The sequence below is a fragment of the Mercenaria mercenaria genome, chromosome 17 (assembly GCF_021730395.1).
Source record: "Mercenaria mercenaria strain notata chromosome 17, MADL_Memer_1, whole genome shotgun sequence".
NCBI classification, from domain to species: Eukaryota; Metazoa; Mollusca; class Bivalvia; order Venerida; family Veneridae; genus Mercenaria; species Mercenaria mercenaria.
The window spans coordinates 66,888,654-66,907,681 of NC_069377.1; the positions used below are offsets into that span (position 1 = coordinate 66,888,654).

Sequence of the window (19,028 nt, forward strand, 5' to 3'; positions counted from 1 at the left end):
TCACTTGGGTCACTTTGTTCCTTGCCACTTTTCTCATTTGCTTCATGGTAGAGGCGATGCAAGAGTCCATCTGCATTTCCGTTAGCACTAGAAGCCTTGTGAACCATCTCGAAGTTGAAGCCCTGAAGTGTCAGAGCCCATCTACCGAGACGTCCTTGGCAGTTCTTAATGTGCTTCAGCCACTTCACAGAAACATTATCTGTGTACACTGTAAAGAAGTTGTTGGCAAGGTAGGGTCTGAAATGTTGCACAGCTTCTACCAGTGCCAACCCCTCCTTATCTGTGATGTGCCGTCTTAACTCATGCCCATATAGTGTTCTTCCGCCGTATGAAATAGGATGTTCAAGACCATATTCATCCAGTTGTGAAAGTACAAAACCAATGGAATGATCAGAACTGTCTGTTAGAATAAATGGTCTATCAAATCTAGGGAAAGCTAGAATAGGCGGAGAAGAAAGAGCTTTCTTTAAAGTCTTAAACGCATTTTCACATTCAATCGTCCATTTAAATTTAGAGTCCTTTTTAAGAAGTGCTGATAGGGGATTTGCAATTTTGGTAAAAGATTTAATGAATTTCCTGTAGTACGAAGTCATACTAAGAAAATATTTAATTTGTTTCACATTTTTGGGAGGTGGATACTCATCAATGGCTTTTGTTTTATCTGGGTCGACACTGATACCATGTTTTAAGATGACATGCCCAAGATATTCAATCTCACGTGTTGCAAATTTGCATTTTGCGGGCTGAAGAGTGAGATTTGCTGAGCTGAGATTAGAAAAGACTTGAGATAAGTAACTGAGATGGTCTTCAAAGTTGTGAGAGAAGACGAGAATGTCGTCGATATAAACAAGAGCAATTTTCCAGTTTAGATTTTTCAAAACTTTGCTCATTAGATTTTGAAAGGTGATAGGAGAGTTCATTAAGCCAAAAGGTAAGCGAGTCCAATTGTAAACAGATTGATGAGTGACAAAAGAGGCCTTGTGAGCAGTTTCTTGATCAAGAGGTACTTGCCAAAAACCACTCTTAAGGTCAAGAACAGAGAAAATTTCAGCCTTAGCATCAGCAATGGTATCAAAGACATCAGATATATGGGGAATGGGAAAAGACATTGGTTCCGTGGCCTTATTTAATTTGTGGTAGTCAATTGCAAAGCGCCATTCTCCATTCTTTTTCTTAACAAGCACCACAGGGCTATTCCATGGCGAATCAGACTCTTCAATGAAACCATGGTCAAGCATTTCTTTGACCTGCCGCTCAGTTTCACGGTGCATATCAGGGCTTTGTCTGTAGGGAGCTTTCTTAATGGGCTTAGCATTTCCTGTTTCAATTCTGTGGGAGAATAGATTTGTGAGACTAATTCAGAGAAGTCCTTTGCAAAAGATTTTCTGTTTTTACCAATTAATATTAAGAGTTTTCTCTTTTTGTCAGAGGTGAGATCAGAGTCATTAAGGTTGATTCCAAGATCTTGTGCAATTTCAATATAGTGCTCATCAGTTAGTGTGTCAGTATGAACAGAATTGATAGATGCAGAAGCTTTTGAATTTTGTTGAATTTCAAAAGCAGGAATATCAGTAATTTGCGTAACATTAGCACAGTTAATTTCAGAAAGAACAGAAACTCTAGCATTAGATTTTAGAAAGACAGGAAGAGCAGTTGGGTTCATGAGACGGTACTGTATTTTTGCATCCACAACTGTAGAAAGACATTTGCCTCCTGCCAGTTCATCTTTTACTAGCTTCTGTTGCGGCTCACACAGCACAATCTCACCATCCTTAAATTTGTTAGTTTTTAAGGGAAGGATAAATTCTGAGTGAGGAGGTATAACATGCAATGTTAGTGTTTTGCCGAAATCAGTTTTAGTAAGATCTGGTGAAAGTAAAGAGATAGTGATTTGGTTAGTGTTTTCCTTGTTAATTGTTATACTGTTAGAGTGAAAGTTCAGCTGGAATCCTTCTTTCTTCATAAAATCTCTTTCAAGAATGACTGCATGGTTCATGAAGTGTTGAGAAGACATGGAAAGTGTGTTGGAAGGGGAAACCATCAATAAGGAAAGAAAGAGTGATGGTTCCTAGCACTGAATGGATCTCACCACATACACCATAAATATGAGCAATTTGGGCAGGGTCATACTGAGGGTCTTTAGAAAATTTCTTGACAATATGCTCACTTATACAAGAAATACCAGCACCAGAATCAAGGAGTGTTTGGTACTGTTTTGAATGAATTTGAATATAAGTCCTACAGTTTTGGTCTAGAGAAACTAAAGAAATAGTGGGTATGACCTCACAATCATTGCTAATGTTAGCACAGAATTGTTTAGAGCGCTGCCAAGGAGCCTTATATGAAGCCATTTTAACTAGAGCTATTAAAGTCTAAATACCAATACAATGGAAAAAAATATAAATCTTACAAAAATTTACTTAGTCTAGTGAAATAAGTTATAAATGTGAAACTGTTTGATAAAACGGTAAGTGAAAATGCTAAACTTTAGGTTAAGTTAACTTTTAAACTTTTAAGTTTAATTGCAAAACTTGTATTTATGTATGAAACTGTACAAAACAATAGAATTTTTCCAGCACTTCAAAATATGTTCTCAAAATAGAATTTAAATAATTCTTACTGAAAAAATGGAAAATAGCTTTGAAACAACAATTTAATGTAAAAGTTGATTAAATGTGTTCAAATGTACTACTTTCTACCATGTAAATACAACAAATTAGGTGAAATTCTGCAAAGGCTGCTCTGAATAGAATAAAGTAACAAATCAATTGGTTAATAACTGTTTCAAATACAAGAGAAACAATATAGCACTAAATGTTGAAATTTCACTTACCAAAATATAGCACTTTCAGAATTATCAATTGTCTTATACTAGTTGTCACATCATCTCTGTTGCTTTCTGGCTTCTTTTGGTCTTCTGCTTGATGACGGCTCTTCTTTTCAAGTGACAGCTCAAATGTGGTCAGTCTCTGACTTTTGAAGGTTCCTGATTTTAAGGTTACGGCAGTTCGTTTTGATTGTTTATTAAATATTTTCTTCCTTTAATTTGTCCTGATGCCTCAACTAATTAAATTAGAAATTCTTAGGATGTCTGCTACAGTTTATTTCATCAGCATATTTATCCGCAAGTTAACTTTCAGCACTTTTTTCTATCTGATTTTGACATTCAAGTCCAAAATAGCACTTTCACAAGACTTATTCTTGTTCAAAGTTAAGTCCATTTCTCATGTGTAAGATCATACTTCGGATTCTCTCAACACAAATCTGTGACCGTCGGTTCCGCGGCTCCAAATGGTTGTGGGGAAATTATACGCAAGTGGTAACTGTAACTGACCGATCAGCCAACAGATATCTTGAGGGGTCATTGCCCCTGTATGGTTCGCATGAATGACAAACTCCATGTTTTAGTTCAGTAATTAATTCTTTTATTTTATGGTGGACACCAATGTGCAGTTTATGTAATGTTATAGAATTGTTGTATAATCCAGTTTTCCAAATGTTATCAAAGTTCTATGTTCCAAATACAGTTACAGATAAACACATCGAAAGACAAGCACAAAACATGTATTCTATACTGTCAAATTAGTTTAGCGATGTTGCTTGTTCGAAGTTTTTTTTAGGACAATCTCTAGGGTAACAATATTAGCCAATAAAAATTTAAAAGTAATTTTTTATTTAAACCAATGAAAATTATTGTAACAAAAAGGTGAAATCATCACTTAAGAATTTAGAAGTTTACTTAAGAACATGCTTGGACTTCACACTTAATCAGTAAAGAAAGCCAAGGTGTTTGTTAACAATAGCTCATATGCAAAGTGCTAAAAGCAAAATCTGTTTTATAATCAAAATTGTTTAGAAAGTGATAAAGTAAAAATTCTGACATGTTTAAGCAGGAAAATAATAAGTTAAGTAACACATGTCAAAAGCAAATAACGTTACAAAGTAGAAAAATCAATTTTGAATAATTCTTACTTAATTCACAAAATTTGAAATTAAAATAATAAAATTTAAATTTATCATTAAAATTTTGTGAAAGAATTTTGGCTGATTTTATAGCCTGGTTACAAATACATGAAAAGAAAAACTGGCAGAACCTTTTCTGCATATCTCACTTATGAAGCACATTTTAAAGAAAAGCATTACTGGCCTTTAAAGATGTAGAAAGATTAGATTGATGAGCTAGTTAGTTAGTTGTATCTAACTCAATATTATCACATATTGAAACTAGAATGAGTCTGTAGGACACAGGGTGTGCCCCCACTGGTACATTTGTCACAAATAAGGGGCAATAATTCAAATGTTTGCAGTCTTAAGGTGGTATAGCTTCAACAAACACTTTATATAAAAGATTCATTATTCTAGGCCATATACTTTTTTAGAAATGAGCAACACAAACAAAAAATACACTATTTTGGCTATTTGAAGGGCCATAACTCTGTAACAAGAGCTCGTCGAACACAAAATGCCCCCCTTGATGCATTCAGTAATTGCACAAGGAACAGAAATTATATGCTCACTGTAAACAAAAGTTCTACCATTCTGGTTTAATCTGACCTTGACCTTTAACCTATTAACTTAACAAGAGATCACAGAGTGATCTTGGCACCATCCACTGAGCCATTTTTGAATGTTCCAAATTTCAAGATTAGCTCAAGGTCAAAATCAAGGTCAAATTTCATTTCGGTACAAAACAATGTGTATTTGGCCCAAATTTGGAAGCTGTGGCTTGAGAAATGTGAAAGTAGGTCACCAGATCAATTTCAAGGTCAAAGTTCATTTCGGTAGACAGAACTTTGCATGTGCTTCAAATTTGGAGGCTGTAGCTTGAGAAATGTAAAAGTAGGTAATAGGTAAAAATCAATGTCAAATTTCAATTCAGAACACAAAAATATGCATGCTGTCCAAAATTGAAGCCTGTAGCTTCAGAAATGTGAAAGTAGGTCACTAGGTCAATCTCAAGATCAAAGTTCATTTCAGTACACAAAACTATGCATGTGGTTCAAATATGAAGGCTGTAGCTAGAGAAATGTGAAAGTAGGTCACTAGGTCAAAATCAAGGTCAAATTTTATTTCGGAACACAAAACTATGCAAGTAGTCCAAATTTGAAGCCTGTACCTTCAGAAATGTGAAAGTAGGTCACTAGGTCAATCTCAAGATCAAAGTTCATTAGTTCATTTCAGCACACAAAACTATGCTTGTGGTTCAAATTTGAAGGCTGTAGCTTGAGAAATGTGAAAGTAGGTCACTAGGTCAAAATCAAAATCAAATTTTATTTTGGAACAAAAAACTATGCATGTGGTCCAAATTTGAAGCCTGTACCTTCAAAAATGTGAAAGTAGGTCACTGGGTCAATAACAAGGTCAAAGTTTTTTTCAGTACACTAACCTATGCATGTGGTCCAAATTTGAAGGCTGTAGCTACAGAAATGTGAAAGTAGGTCACTAGGTCAAAATCAAGGTCAACTCAGGTCAAGGTTCATCTTGCCGCTCAAAACTATACATGTGGTCCAAATTTGAACGATGTAGGTTATGGACATGAAGATTCTAAGTTTTTCCCTATATAAGTCTATATGAACCATGTGACCCCTGGGGCAGGGCCATATTTGACCCTAGAGGAATAATTTGAACAAACTTGGTAGAGAACCACTAGATGATGCTACATTACAAAATATCAAAGCCATAGTCTTTGTGGTTTGGACAAGAAGATTTTCAAAGTTTTTCCGTATATAAGTCTATGTAAACCTTGAACCCCCAGGGCGGAGCCATATTTGACCCTAGGGGAATAATTTGAAAAATCTTATTAGAGAACCACTAGATGATGTCATATACAAAATATCAAAGCCCTAGGCCCTGTGGTTTTGGACAAGAGGTTTTTCAAAGTTTTTTCCTATATGTGTCTATATAAACCATGTGACCCCCGGGGTGGGGCCATATTTAACCCCAGGGAAATAATCTGAACAATCTTGGTAAAGGACCACTAGATTTTGCTACATACCAAATATCAAAGCCCTAGGCCCTATGGTTTTGGACAAGAAGATCAGAAACCGTTCAACTGTTCCTGGCCAATGTGACCTTGACCTTTGACCTAATGACCTCAAAATCAATAGGGGTCATCTGCTGGTCATGGCCAACCTAACTATCAGTTTTCCTGACACTAGGCCCAAGCGTTCTTGAGTTATTGCCCAGAAACCATTTTACTGTTCCTGGTCACTGTGACCTTGACCTTTGACATACTCAAAATCAATAGGGGTCATCTACTGGTCATGATCAACCTCCCTATCAACTTTTGTGACCCTAGGCCTAAGCGTTCTTGAGTTATCATCTGGAAACCGTTTAACTGTTCAGGGTCAAAGTGACCTTGACCTTTAACATACTGACCTCAAAATCAATAGGGGTCACCTGCTGGTCATAACCAACCTTCCTATCAACTTTCATGATCCTAGGCCCAAGTGTTCTTGAGTTATCATGTGGAAACCGTTTTACTATTCAGGGTCACTGTGACCTTGACCTTTGACATACAGACCTCAAAATCAATAGGGGTCATCTGCTGGTGATGATCAACCTCCCTATCAAATTTCATGATCCTAGGCCAGAGCGTTCTTGAGTTATCATCCGGAAATGGATTGGTCTACATTCCGACCGACCGACTGACTGACCGACAGACCGACCAACCGACATCTGCAAAACAATATACCCTCCTTCTTTGAAGGGGGGCATAATAAGCGCTAAGATTCTCAAGAAGAATGCCAAGTGTGCAAGGTCACACCATGATAAAGACTCATGCAAGGTTTCAAGTATTTACATCAAATACTTTTTGAGCTAGGCACGTCATAAGGTGAAAATGTGCATTTTTGACTATTTCAGGGGCCATAACTTTAACAAGAGGGCCATAATGGCCCTATATCGCTCACCTGAGTAGAGTTGCTTGCTTGAACAAATTTCTTAGCTTAAGCTTTAAAAACAAAACAAGAGGGCCATGATGGCCCTATATCGCTCACCCGAATTTAGTTGCTTGCTTGAACAAATTTCTTTGCTAATGCTTCAGAAATAAAAAACTAGGTGAGTAGGTCATGGTAAAGATTATTCAAGATAACTACTGAAATCTGTTAAAAAATTATACAGGTGGTCCAAATCACTTTGCTGTAGCTTTAAAAATAAGAAAGTAGGTCAGTAGGGTTAACCTAGGAATCATCAAGATAGGGTCATAAATGTGGCCTAAAGAGTGTTAACAAGCTTTTCCTTTGATCTGACTTGATGACCTAGTTTTTGAACCGACATGACCTAGTTTTGATCCAGGCCTACAGATCATCAAGATAATCATTCTGTGCAAGTTTGTATCAAATCAAAGAATAAATCTAATTAACCTCTATATGGTTAAAAGGGCAAAAATAGCAAATTTTGGCCCTTTTAGGGGCAATAGCTCTAGAACACATGACGGAATCTAGCCGGTTTTCGAACGGAACCAAGATCTTATTGTGACTTAAGTTGTGTGTAAGTGTGGTTAAAATCAAATACAAAATGTCACTTCTATCGTGTTCACAAGGTAAAAATTAACAAATTTTGGCTCTTTCAGGGGTCAATCAGGGCCCGTAACTCTGGAACTTATGATTGGATCTGACAGACTCATCATGGAATCCAAGATTTATTGTTGTTAAAGATATTTTGCAAGTTTGTATCAAATCAAACCATAAATGAAGTCTCTATATGGCTGTAAAAGCCAAAATAGCAAATTTTGGCCCTTTAAGGGGCCACAGCTCTGGAACCCATGATGGGATCTGGCTAGTTTTTGAAAGGAACCAAGATATTATGCCAATACAAGTTGTGTGCAAGTTTGATTAAAGTTGATTGCAAAATGTGATCTCTTATCGTGTTCACAAGCCAAAAATAGCAAATGTTGGCCCTTTAAGGGGCAATAACTCTGCAACCCATGATGGGATCTGGCCAGTTTATGAAAGCAACTAAGATATTATGCCAATACAGGTTGTGTTCAAGTTTGGTAAAAGCTGATTGCAAAATGTGGTCTCTATCATGTTTCCGAGTAAAAAAATAGCAAATTTTGGCCCTTTAAGGGGACATAACTCTGGAACCCATGATGGGATCTGGACAGTTTTCGAAAGGAACCGAGGTATTATGCCAATACAAGTTGTGTGCAGGTTTGATTAAAGTTGATTGCAAAATGTGATCTCTGTCGTGTTCACAAGCCAAAAATAGCAAATTTTGGCTCTTTAAGGGGCCATAACTCTGGAACCCATGATGGGATCTGGCCAGTTTACGAAAGGATCTGAGATATTATGCCAATATAAGTTGTGTGCAATTTTGATTAAAATCAATTGCAAAATGTGGCCTCTATTGGGCATAAAAAAAAAATTGTTTCCGGTATCCCGACCTACCCTAAATTTTTGGCCCGACCCTAAATGTTTTTATGGCCTTGGAGAATATTTTTTTCAACTTTTTAACAAAAAGATGCAAAACTGCACTTTTTATGCTTTAAACATGGCCAGTGATGTTAGAAATCAACTTAGTGATTCCCTAAAGGCATAACCCCCTTATTTGTGATCATTTTTTGACAAAAAAAAAAATAATTTCCAAAAAGTCTCCCTTAATGAAAAAAATGTCCAAAAAAAAAAATTTTCCGACCTACCTACCCTTATTTTTTTGAACATGTTACCGGAAACAAATAATTTTTTTTTTAGGCCTTCTGTTCACAAAGAAATTGTGAACAGACGGACGGACGCCGACGGACGAAGGGCGATCACAAAAGCTCACCTTGTCACTACCTGACAGGTAAGCTAAAAATAGGGGTGCAGCCAGATGAAAAATAAGAGGTGCGCAAGTTTATATCATGATAAAGACTCATGCAAGTTTTCATCAATCTATATGAAATACTTTTTGAGCTAGGTGTGTCACAAGGTGAAAATGTGCATTTTTTACTATTTCAGGGGCCATAACTCTGGAAATAGGGGGCGGAGCCAGACGAAAAATAGGAGTTGTGCAAGTTCATATCATGATAAAGACTCTTGCAAGGTTTAATCAATTTATATCAAATACTTTTTGAGCTAGATGCGTCACAAACTTCGGATGGACGGACAAGACCAAATCTATATGCCCTCACCACTCATGGGGGTAAGTGGGGGCGGGGGGCACACAAAAAGAAGAGTTTCACAAAAATACTGCAGTGTTTAAAAATATAAATATGGAGTTTTAGAATTATATATTAAAACAGGAAGACTTCTATTCTATAGTGAACAGGATTATGTTACATGACAGCAAAAATCATCCATATTAACAAAGGTAATTGAAACAGCCCTAATTGCACACATGCATCAATCTCTTATCAAAGGACTGAATAACTGATATTGTGACAAAATAGTTGTAACATTATGTAGTTTGTATAAACCACAAAGACCAGGACGTTCAAAGAGCCAGTAGAGCTTGAAAATTTTGCAACTATTAATCATTCATTTCCTTGAACTTGGATACTTAGAAAAACACTCCTTTAAATAACAATGTTAGGTCACAATAAAATATGGCAAAAATAGGGGACAACCTTGAATTATATCTAAGCGATGTTTATGAAAAGGAATGTGTTTTTAAGATAGACAAAGATGAAGTTGACTTTATTCAGAGAGGGGTTGAAACCCTTGTGCAAAAAGTTGTTGATAGGATATTATTGTATGACTCAATTTGGGACGAAATTCAACAGGACTTTGTGTCATTTCAATCTCAAGGTGGGAAAATTGTTCGGTTTAAAAGTAACATTATCAAAGTAGGAAGTTTTTATGAAGGTACGAAAAACGATTTTCCAGTTGAATTTGATCTCATATATCCATTTTATTGCTGTGAAGAAACAAAATGCATGAACTCTTCGCTTAAAAAATGCCTACAACGAATACTTGATAGGACTAACCAGTTGATTGTAAAACAAACAGTGCAACTGCATTTGGCAGAGGATAGGAAGGATTTGCATTTTGCGTCTGCTGACAGAACAAGAAAACTGTTTTTTGATAGACTACTTGGTCAAACACGTCCAGCAATGACAATGAACTTTATATATGAAAGTATAGTTGGCTTAAGAAAGGAAATAAATGTAGATCTTGTTCCAGCAGCCATTATCAAAGATAGTAACCTTGGAGAAATTGTAGATAAATATTGCACATTGGAGACATTCCGTAAAGAGGTCATGTCAATGGGAAGAATTCTAATGGTGCACAGGAGAATTACATTTACTGAAACTGAGGTGCACATAATGAGGGATAAATTGTCACAGAACCATAGGAAGGTGTACAGGATCCTCAAGTTCCTCATAAATGGGAATGGTGAAGGACATGGAAACATTTCACGACGTCTACCAGTAAAAGGTTATTCATCATATATGATAAAAACTATGATAATCTATCATCACTTTAAATGTACAAAACCTGACCATGTGGGTTTAGGACCATGTATGCTAGAGGTACTGAATGAGATGTGTACACATGAATATGATGACACTTTCCCTAATTTGTTAATAAAAGATCCATTCAGCTTTGAGGAAAACAAGAAACTTTTTCTGTTAAGCAACCTTCAGGCGATGACAAACGACTTAATGCTGCTGCAAAAATCAGAAGAAGTCTACAGTTATGAGAGGTACAGAACCAGAAAGTCTTTATATGAACAGAATATTTCTGAGCGCTACAAGCATGGCAGTACTGATGACTTCGATCAGGAGGAGCTGGAAAAAATGAATGAAATGAGTGCTTTTATCCAAGATTTAATGGGAGGAAAGTAGAAAGCCTTTGCCAATCTTCATACATGGGGATGAAATAGAACTACAGCAGTAACAGTGATACAGTATTTCTCTCATTTTTAAAGACAGCAACTTAGAAATGCAATACTGTCATATTTGAATTTGTGCCAAATGAAAGGACTTGCTTGCTATTTGACTGTATTCTGAATTATTATAATTCTAAAGATATGTTTACAAAACAAGGACAAATGTCCTTCAGTAATGTCCTAACAAAAAACATTCTGCCTTGCTGAGTTCATAGTTTTCACCACCGAGTTCTTAATCCACCATAGTGCTACTGAGATTATCACTGTGTTCTAGGTTACATTACACTAATTAATTTTCTTCTTTATTTCACATAAACAAATACATCTTGAGACATCATTTTCAGTAATTTAAGAGCATTTCAATGTACAGCCAGTTATTATAATATGTCTCCTCATCAAAATTTAATAATACCGAAATGTTAAGTTACATAAAAAACAAGCTATTTTGGAAAACAACACCCTCTGAAAATGTTCCCATAAAAGCTGCTGTGGAGTAATTACATGTATGTTGGTATCTGCTCATGAATAAAACTAAAACATGAAAATTCACAATGAAAGAGATCCTTTCTCAACAGGCTAAAAACATATAAATGTCACTTCCTTATATGACTCATAATAGTATATCATATTTCATCACTAACATGGAACTTTATTTTTGATTCCAATATGACTAGTGATGCTTAAATTATCACAACGATATTATGTTGACGTCAGGTCAACATGATATTTAGCGCCATATATGCATCGAGAAATAGCGCTTTCAAATTTGATAAAATATTTTACTTAATAGCATGTTTGAAACGAAATGTCACATTGCACAACTGTCTTGATTACTTTCCACACATACCGAGTTGGTTATTCGCTTTGGAGAATGATCCGCCATCATTTTCACCCAAACTGAACTCTTCCGCAAGACGTATTACTATTTCCGGTCCTGGCGTGTATAAACAAAGGAGCGTGATGAGCTACCATTTGGTGCCATGCATGCGCAAAGACATATTAGAATCGAAATAATTTATAGCAAAACCGTGTTTGAACATTATTTATACACTCAGGCGGTTATATGCCCTCATGAGATTATTACACCCGACATATAACCGCCCATAGTGTATAAATAGTGTTAAAACACTGTTTTGCTATAAATTATTTCTTAATTACACTCACTTAAACATGTGTACATCTACTTTGGTGTAAACTGTCCTGTGGTTTATATTTCACATTACTATACATAACCCACTACAGCGCCTCTGAGATTTCCCTGTACAGTTCATATTCCACATCACTATTCTTATCCCACTACAGTGCCCCCGAGATCTCCTTGTACAGTTCATTTTTCACTTCATAGATTAATGAACAAATACAGTAAAGCTATAAAAAACAAACAAGAATGTGTCTGAAGGACACAGGGTGTGCCCTCATTGGTACATTATTCACAAATAGGGGCAATAATTCAAATGTTTGCAGTCTTAAGTGGGTAAAGCCTCAACAAACATTTTTTATAAAAGATTCATTATTCTAGGCCATACACTTTTTGAGCTATGAGCATCACAAACAAAACATCCACTATTTTGGCTATTTCAAGGGCCACAAATCTGTAATAAGTGCCCAGATTCTCAAGATTAATGCCAAGTGTGCAAGGTCACATCATGATAAAGACTCCTGCAAGGTTTCATGAATTTACATCAAATACTTGTTGAGCTAGGCATATCATTAAGTGAAAATGTGCATTTTTGACTATTTCAGGGGCCATTACTTTAAAAATAGGGGGTGGAGCCAGACGAAAAATAAGAGGTGCGCAAGTTTATATCATGATAAAGACTCCTGCAGTTTTCAATTTATATCAAATACTTTTTGAGCTAGACGCATCACAAGGTGAAAATGTGCATTTTTGACTATTTCAGGGACCATAACTCTGGAAATAGGGGGCAGAGCCAGATGAAAAATAACAGGTGCGCAAGTTCATATCATGATTAAGACTCAAGCAAGATTTCATTAATCTATATCAAATACTTTTTGAGCTAGGCACGTCACAAGGTGAAAATGTGCATTTTTGATTATTTCAGGGGCCATAACTCTGGAAATTGGGGACGGACCCAGACGAAAAATAGGAGGTGCACAAGTTCATATCATGATAAAGACTCGTGCAAGGTTTCATCAATTTACATCAAATATCGCATGGACAAGACCAAATCTATATGCCCCCACCACTCATGGGGGCACAAAAACAAATACACCCAAATTTACCAGAGTGACCGGTCACTGCATTATAACTTCAAAACTATGCTTTAAGTGAGTACTCAGACAAGACTTAGAACATATTTTTTCTTTATTCAAGATTCATGTAGGGTAAGTTTCAGTTACTTGTGGATAACAAAATGGCACCAATATAAAATTCTGGCACAGTGGAAGGTTAACTATTGCAAAACAAGAGCTACTGTTACAAGTGATTAATACCCCTTTATTAGTCAATACCACTTTATCAGAGGAAATATGAACAGTCAGTAGTGCAGAATATACACTCTGTCCGAATCCAATGGCTGATTACTCTGAAATGCATAGACCTACACTTCATGATCTTCATATGTATAAAGTTTCATTAAAACCCATTTAAAACTGTGGAAGAACCACATCACAAACTTCCTTGCATCACTAAAGCAATATAAATATTCTGTCAAAGTTGACGGGTGTATACCTCTGCAATACCGCAAGTGACTCTAAAACATTTGTCATACACATCTGATCATCTACACTTCATGGTGATCTCACTGGAATTCTTTCGAAAATGTGGATGTAGTTTGCTCCACAAATCTTTTGCAACAGACTGACAAATACTTAAGTGACCACATGCCTTTATAGCCACTAGATGACTCCCTTAAACCCTCTTCAAACTTTGTTTACAGGGATATAAAATACCTATAAACATATCAAACATTCCTTTAAGTGAACAAGAGGGTCATGATGACCCTGGATTGCTCACCTTAGAAATACTGTGAAATCATTTAATTTCGTGGGCATGAAATTTCGTGGTTATGGTCAAAACGGCAATTTCGTGGGGATATGAATTCGTGGATTGCAACTTTTGAACATAAAATTAATGGGAATTTTACTTGTTCGTTGGGATTAAATTTCGTGGATTGACTCAACCATGCCACGAAAATTAGTCCCCCATGAATATTAATGATTTCACAGTATGAGCTACATGTTTCAAATGTCAAACTGATGATTTATAGATTTTTTTTTTGAAGATTTTCCGATGTACAATCAAGTAACCCCTGGGGCGGGGCCAATTTTACCCCAGGGGTCATGATTTCAACAAATTTGGAGAAGTCTACTAGGCAATGTTACATATCAAATATCTAAGATCTAGGCCTTCTGGTTTATTTTTAGCAAATTTATGAAGTTTTCCCTATGTACAATCAACCCCTGGGGGGTCAAGATTTGAACAAATTTTGTAGAGGTCCACTAGGCAATGCTACATGTTAAATATCCAAGCTCTAGGCCTTCTGGTTTATTTTTAGAAAATTTTGAAGATTTTTCTATATACAATCAAGTAACCCCATGGGGCGGGGTCAATTTGATCCCGGGGGTCAAGGTTTGAATAAATTTTGTAGAAGTCTACTAGGCAATGCTACATGTCAAATCTCTAAGACCTAGGCCTTCTGGTTAATTTTTAGAATTTTTTTGAAGATTTTCCTATGTAAAATCAAGTGACCCTTGGGCTGGGGTCAATTTTGACCCCTGGGATCATGATTTGAACAAATTTTGTAGAGGTCCACTAGGCAATGCTACATGTCAAATATCTAAGCTCTAGGCCTTCTGATTTATTTTTAGAAAATTTTTGAAGATTTTCCTAAATAATGTAAAATCAAGTGACACCTGGGGCGGGGTCAATTTTGACCCCGGGGGTCATGATTTGAACAAATTTTGTAGAGCTCTAGGTCTTCTGGTTTATATTTAGAAAATTCTGAAGTTTTTTCTTTGTACAATCAAGTAACCCCATGGGGCGGGGTTAATTTGACCCCGGGGTCATGATTTGAATAAATTTTGTAGAGGTCCACTAGGCAATGCTACGTGTCAAATATCTAAGAACTAGGCCTTCTGGTTTATTTTTAGAAATTTTTTGAAGATTTTCCTATGTAAAATCAAGTGACCCCTGGGGCGGGGCCAATTTTACCCTGGGGGGGGGGGGGGGGGGGGGGGGGTGCATGATTTCAACAAAGTTTGTAGAAGTCTACTAGGCAATGTTACATATCAAATATCTAAGATTTAGGCCTTCTGGTTTATTTTTAGCAAATTTATGAAGATTTCCCTATGTACAATCAAGTAACCCCTGGGGCTGAGTCAATTTGACCGTGGGGGAGGTCAAGATTTGAACAAATTTTGTAGAGGTCCACTAGGCAATGCTACAGGTCAAACATCTAAGATCTAGGCCTTCTGGTTTATTTTTAGAAATTTTTGAAGATTTTCCTATGTAAAATCAAATGACCCCTGGGGCAGGGTCAATTTTGACCCCAGGGATCATGATTTAAACAATTTTGTAGAGGTCCACTAGGCAATGCTACATGTCAAATATCTAAGCTCTAGGCCTTCTGGTTTATTTTTTAAAATTTTTGAATATTTTCCTACAGAAATCTATGTTAAATCAAGTGACCCCTGGGGCGGGGTCATATTTTGACCCCGGGGTCATGATTTGAACAACTTTAGTAGAGGTCCACTAGGCAATGCTTCACACCAACTATCTAAGCTGAGAAGAAGATTTTTAAAGTTTTTCTTTTTGGTTGCCATGGCAACCAGAGTTCTGCATAGAATTCAATTCTTTGAATAATTTTTGTAGAGCTTCACCCAAGGAACATTCCTGTGAAGTTTGGATGAAATTGGCCTAGCGGTTTATGAGGAGATGTCGTTTAAAATAAAAATTTACGGACGCCGGACAACGGACGCCGGACGGTGAGTGATCCTAATAGCTCACCCTGAGCCTTTGGCTCTGTTGAGCTAAAAAATACAGTTTAAACAAAGCAAAATTATTTAAAAAAATTTATTCCTAAAAATTACTACATCATTATCCAGTTTTATTTTTGATCTCTTGTTTCTGTAACTTCTTGGGTGTGAAGTTCCTCTTTGGCTTTTCAGTCTGTAAATAGATCATTTGATAAACTATTATATTTCAAAGTTGAACTTACATTTACTGGCAAAATAAACAAGAGATGTCTTTTGACAGGGTGCTTGACAATTTGAAGCCCTTCCACCTAATACAAGTTTTTACATACAAAATATTTAGCAATTTTTTTTTTACAGGTGAAAAATGGGCACAACTTTGCCAAAATGTAAGCCAGAATTATGAAACTTGTCATATGCCTTGGAACACATTTCAGTCCAATGATAATTACTGATAAATTACTTGTAATCAACTTTCATTTATTTAAGCTATCCTGTTATGATTACAAATAAAAATATTGAAAATCTTTATCTACATTTCAATCACTGACCCCTATTTTGCATAAATAACAGCATTCTACAAGAAATGCAAAATTTGTTTTTCAAAAATAGATATAAACACATTAGCAAATGCCATTTGAACATTGTATGCCATACCATATCAATGTGACTTCCAATTATATATTTCAAAAGCAGAAACCATGGAAACAAATTAAATTTAAAAAATCTGTTTTAAAGTTGTCTTTCTTTTTATTACGGGGATCAAGTATTGATGTATGTCATCTCTTCAAAGCCATACTTTAATGAAACCAGTCAACTTCTCACATCTGACTATTGCTCATGCACTCCTAACACTGCTTGGAAACAAGTCAATGATTAATGGTCTGCTTTGTCATAAATTTTGTCAACTATAAATGAGAACATTGAAATACAATTGCTCACTGGTCTCGAAACTTCATATTCTGCTACAGTAAAAATTGTTTTAATCTTATCATCTGATTGTAAACCATCGTATAGTTCTACCTTTATTATCTCACTGAGCTGTTTCAATGTCTCCTCATATTTTGAAAGAAGAGGTTTAATATCATCTTTACTGATTTTCATTGCATGTAGGCTCGCTTTTCCAGCCTCTCTAGTCATCTTCTTGAAGTGAAAAAACTGAAACAAGAAAATGTCCACTGTTACAGTGTAATACAACTTATAGTGATAGTTTCACTGAGCAAGTATCTCCAAACAGAGGCAGACAATTGCTTTTATAGAAGACCTGAGCTCAAGGTTGTAGAAGTGAATTTGGAGACCTTAACTAAAGCTTAAAAACTATAAAACTGAGGTTTTACACCAGTCTCAGTATACAATATTTTGATTGGTCAGTTCAAACTTGGACTCTTAAACAAGAAATCAGAAGCCGGAATTTTGAGACTGGTCAACTGTATGGCCTGGTTCTGAGACTGTTCTCCTAACTTACTTTCACAACTTTAGACCCTGGCCACATGGTTATAAAACGGAGTTTGAAGATCAGTCTCAAATTTCCAGCATCTGCTGTTTCTGAGCATATTACTGAAACTAACCTGGGACTTTTGTTTTTGTTTTTTTGTTGGGTTTAATGTTGCACCGACACAATTATAGGTCATATGGCGACTTTCCAGCTTTGATGGTGGAGGAAGACCCCAGGTTCCCCTCTGTGCACTATTTCATCATGAGCGGGCAACTGGGTAGAACCACCGACCTTCCGTAAGCCAGCTGGATGGCTTCCTCACATGAAGAATTCAATGCCCCAAGTAAGGCTCGAACCTACATCGATGAGGGGCAAGTGATTTGAAGTCAGCGACCTTAACCACTCGGCCATGGAGGCCCCGTATTCTGGGACTGGTCTCCAGCCTTGGTTTTATAACCTTGAAGCTAGGTCCTTGAACAGTAAACCTCTCTGGAGCAACGATCTTTGTATAACATATGTAAAATATGTGGTATATGGTTACAGAAATAATTACACTGGGTTGTCTAGCTGCTTTTTCTTGAAAGTTTACACTGAAATCATATAATATTGTGGACTTGAAAGTTTGTGCTTTGGGCCAAAATGACTATATCATAGGGGAAATGGAACTGTGGATTTCAACTTTTGGAAGGTAAAATGAAAGGCAACTTAATATGACCATTGGGATTCAAGTTTTAGGAATAATGTACCCATAAATTCCACAAAAATTAGTTCCGCACTAATGATAATGGTTTCAAATATTTGAATTCACAAAGTTTTCTTTTAAATATCTTAATTTTTTGTTGATGATCTATTTGGTCATATGACGAGTGTCCAGCTGTCCTGGTAGCTAGAGACCCTAGGTACCCTCCAGCAATTATTTGAGGAAGAGGCAGGCACCTAAGTAGAACCATCAACCTACTGCAAGCCAGCAAGATTGCATCCTCATATGAAAGATTTTTACATTCCTAAGCAGGGTTTCAATAATTACCACTCAGCCATGGACGTCCCTAAATTTTTTAGAGCAAGATAAATGCTCCACAGTCAATATAATCTGAAACATTTTTCCTTACTAAACTGATTATTTCAGAGCAAAATAGCAATGAAGGTATAAGATATGTTTCAGTTTATATAAGAAGTGTACCTCCTTCTTCTGCAGTAATGTAAATGCTGTCCCCTCCTTGCCAGCCCTAGCTGTCCTACCTATACGATGGATGTATGTCTGTATGTATGAAGGCGGGTCATATGATACAACATACTTCACTGTAGTAATATCCATTCCTCTCGCCATGGCATCTGAACAAACTAGACTGGAAAAAAATAAAATATTACTTATATCTGGTAAATTGACATTTATTTCTTGCATTTAAAACTAGATGTGTGTCCATAGGATACTGCTGCGCCCCCTCCCCCCACCCTCATATTCCTGTCTCTGTATACTTAAGAAATAATAAGTTTCCAAAAGTGGTTTATCGTAGAATAACCCGAGTTTTGAGTTCTTTTGTGTAAGAATATATCGTGAAGGCCGTATGCCTGAGTGATATATTGTTTCGCATGAGAACGAAAAATTTGGGTTATTCTACAATAAATCACACTTGGGAACTTATTATTATTTCGATTCTAACACGACATACTAGTATCAACAGTGTTAGAAAAAATGGTAACTACTTTTTACGACCGTGCTACGCACCTGGATCGGATGACATTGCACGCCAGTGGTTTATCGCAGAATAACCAGAGATAGATTTTGCTCTACACATATGTAAGTTATTTGCTGGTCGTGTTAGAATGTTTCATGACTCTTAGGTGC

The 19,028-nt window shown here is 36.3% G+C and overlaps 1 protein-coding gene across 1 annotated transcript in view; it reads right to left on the reverse strand.

Annotated features, from left to right (window-relative positions):
* Positions 1 to 15,836: 15,836 nt before the first annotated feature.
* LOC123535639 (ATP-dependent RNA helicase DDX51-like) overlaps positions 15,837 to 19,028 on the reverse strand; it is a 30,773-nt gene continuing 27,581 nt past the window's right edge. Inside the window, 3 exon segments of the mRNA XM_045318373.2 lie at positions 15,837 to 15,943; positions 16,771 to 16,905; positions 18,363 to 18,528. Of these exon segments, the coding sequence (XP_045174308.2) occupies positions 15,872 to 15,943; positions 16,771 to 16,905; positions 18,363 to 18,528 (373 nt within the window). The 3' untranslated portion in view covers positions 15,837 to 15,871.